Consider the following 1,961-nt stretch of genomic DNA (forward strand, 5'->3'; position numbering starts at 1 on the left):
ATATAATTGGCTTAAGCAATAATTGTTTTTTATAAACAACCTAATCTAATATAATTATTTTGTTCAGTCATTCACAAAGTGACATGTTTCTGGATTTTTAGCTGTAGTTATTTCCCGAAATTATAAAATAAAAAAAGAAGACACGAAATTTATTTTGATATTGCATCTAAATGCATGTCTTATATGATTGATGATCAAGCATATGCATAATATTTTATTACATAATAATAGTAATTTGTCTATTCATGATCACCTCATGACGTTATCAATCATGTAATCAATTAAATTGAAGTATGCAACTTAACCAATTGTTTGAGCAGTCATTGTTGCTCTTTTCATACATAAATAATTTGATAGAAACTTTAAAAAGCATTATTTTCAAACTCAACTAACTCTTAAAACGATACCCTAACACCAATTTGAAAATAGGGTAAAAATAGAGTAGGATAGGAATATATATCCATCATATAATTCCCACTTTTTCTGTCTTTTGATTTTTAAAGAATTATATTATTAAATGTTGATATGAAAATATAATTTGAGTAAAATAATCATTTCAATCCATATTGAAAACTTTATTAAAAATAAATTAAGAAATATGAAATGAAAAACATGAGTAATAAATAAGATATAGTTAAAAATAAAGCATATGTATTTATTAAGTTGCTAAAAAATTAATTTTTTTGAAAAATAAAAATTTAAGACTACAATTATGTGAGAGAGTAGTAATAAGGATTAGAAGACAACCAAATAAATTAGATCTAGCATGAATTTATACTTATACTTATACATGCACTAAGTAGGGAGGAGGACAATGACACACTTGTCCCCATATATTTTGAATATGGGTGAGAAAGAACCGGTCCTACCCGTTCACTCAGTATGATCCAATTATGATCATATTAGGATAGCGTTGGATCTCACTAGGTTCAATATTTAGGGTCGGATATGGGATAAACATGACCGATTTGTTTTGTCTTATGGTCACTCACTCATCATGTTTGTATATGTCTCTATTGAATGTGTACAGAATAATGATACATCTTTAATCGAAAGTATAATTAATTCTATAATTTTTTATCACATAAACATGATTAGCAATATATATACATATATCACTACAATAAAACTTCCTGTTAGCCACGGTTGAAACCGTGGCTAAAGTGGGGAAAAACCGTGGCTAGATTGAGTGGCCACACTTAATGTCGTTGTGGCAAGGAATGGTGTTGCTAAAAATTAGCCACGGTCATTATGTTATTTCGCTACACTTCTGTGAAATGTGGTAACATCTATTTAGCCACAGTCTGTTTAATTCAGCTACAGTCAAACCGTGGCTAAGTTTCTGATTTTGCCACACCACAACCGTGGCTAAGTTGCTTATTTTTCCACAATACATCCGTGGCTAATTAAATTTATTTAAAGTTACTTTCTTACATACTCCTCTCATGATCCAAATGTGTCATTGTCTCACAATCTTTATTTTCAATAATATAATGGTAAATTTATAATAAAATTAAATATTTGCTAGCTAATAATAATAAAATTGAATCTTATACAATTACCAAATGTTTAACATTCAAAAATGCTGATAAACACAAAATGCAAAATGTTATGATCATATAAGTTCATGAATTTTAAGAAACCATATCTAAGATGGTGGAACATCACGAGCGAAAGTGGTTAACTCACTACCAAATTTTTCGACTAGAAACTTCTCAAGAGTAGCCAAACGATTCTGAGTATGTGCAAGTTGCTCCTTGGTCTCTTCATACCCTGATAGTTTTACTTCTAAAGTTTGTACATATTTCTTCAAGTCTTCAACATGTTGACTAGAGCCACTAGAATTCAAAAAACCAGTAAAATGTCTAGACGTTCCAAAAACACTGGAGGGACAAATACGGTAGAATGAGGATGAGGAAGTGGATAAGGAGAGGATGAGGACAAGAATGAGGAGGAGGATA

General features: G+C 29.9%; 1 protein-coding gene across 1 annotated transcript in view; it reads right to left on the reverse strand.

Annotated features, from left to right (window-relative positions):
• LOC109356202 overlaps nucleotides 1,649-1,961 on the reverse strand; it is a 1,179-nt gene continuing 866 nt past the window's right edge. Inside the window, exon 4 of the mRNA XM_019599535.1 lies at nucleotides 1,649-1,807. Coding sequence (XP_019455080.1) covers nucleotides 1,649-1,807 — 159 coding nt within the window. The remainder of the gene's footprint in view (nucleotides 1,808-1,961) is intronic.

The sequence above is a fragment of the Lupinus angustifolius genome, chromosome LG09 (assembly GCF_001865875.1).
Source record: "Lupinus angustifolius cultivar Tanjil chromosome LG09, LupAngTanjil_v1.0, whole genome shotgun sequence".
NCBI lineage: Eukaryota > Viridiplantae > Streptophyta > Magnoliopsida > Fabales > Fabaceae > Lupinus > Lupinus angustifolius.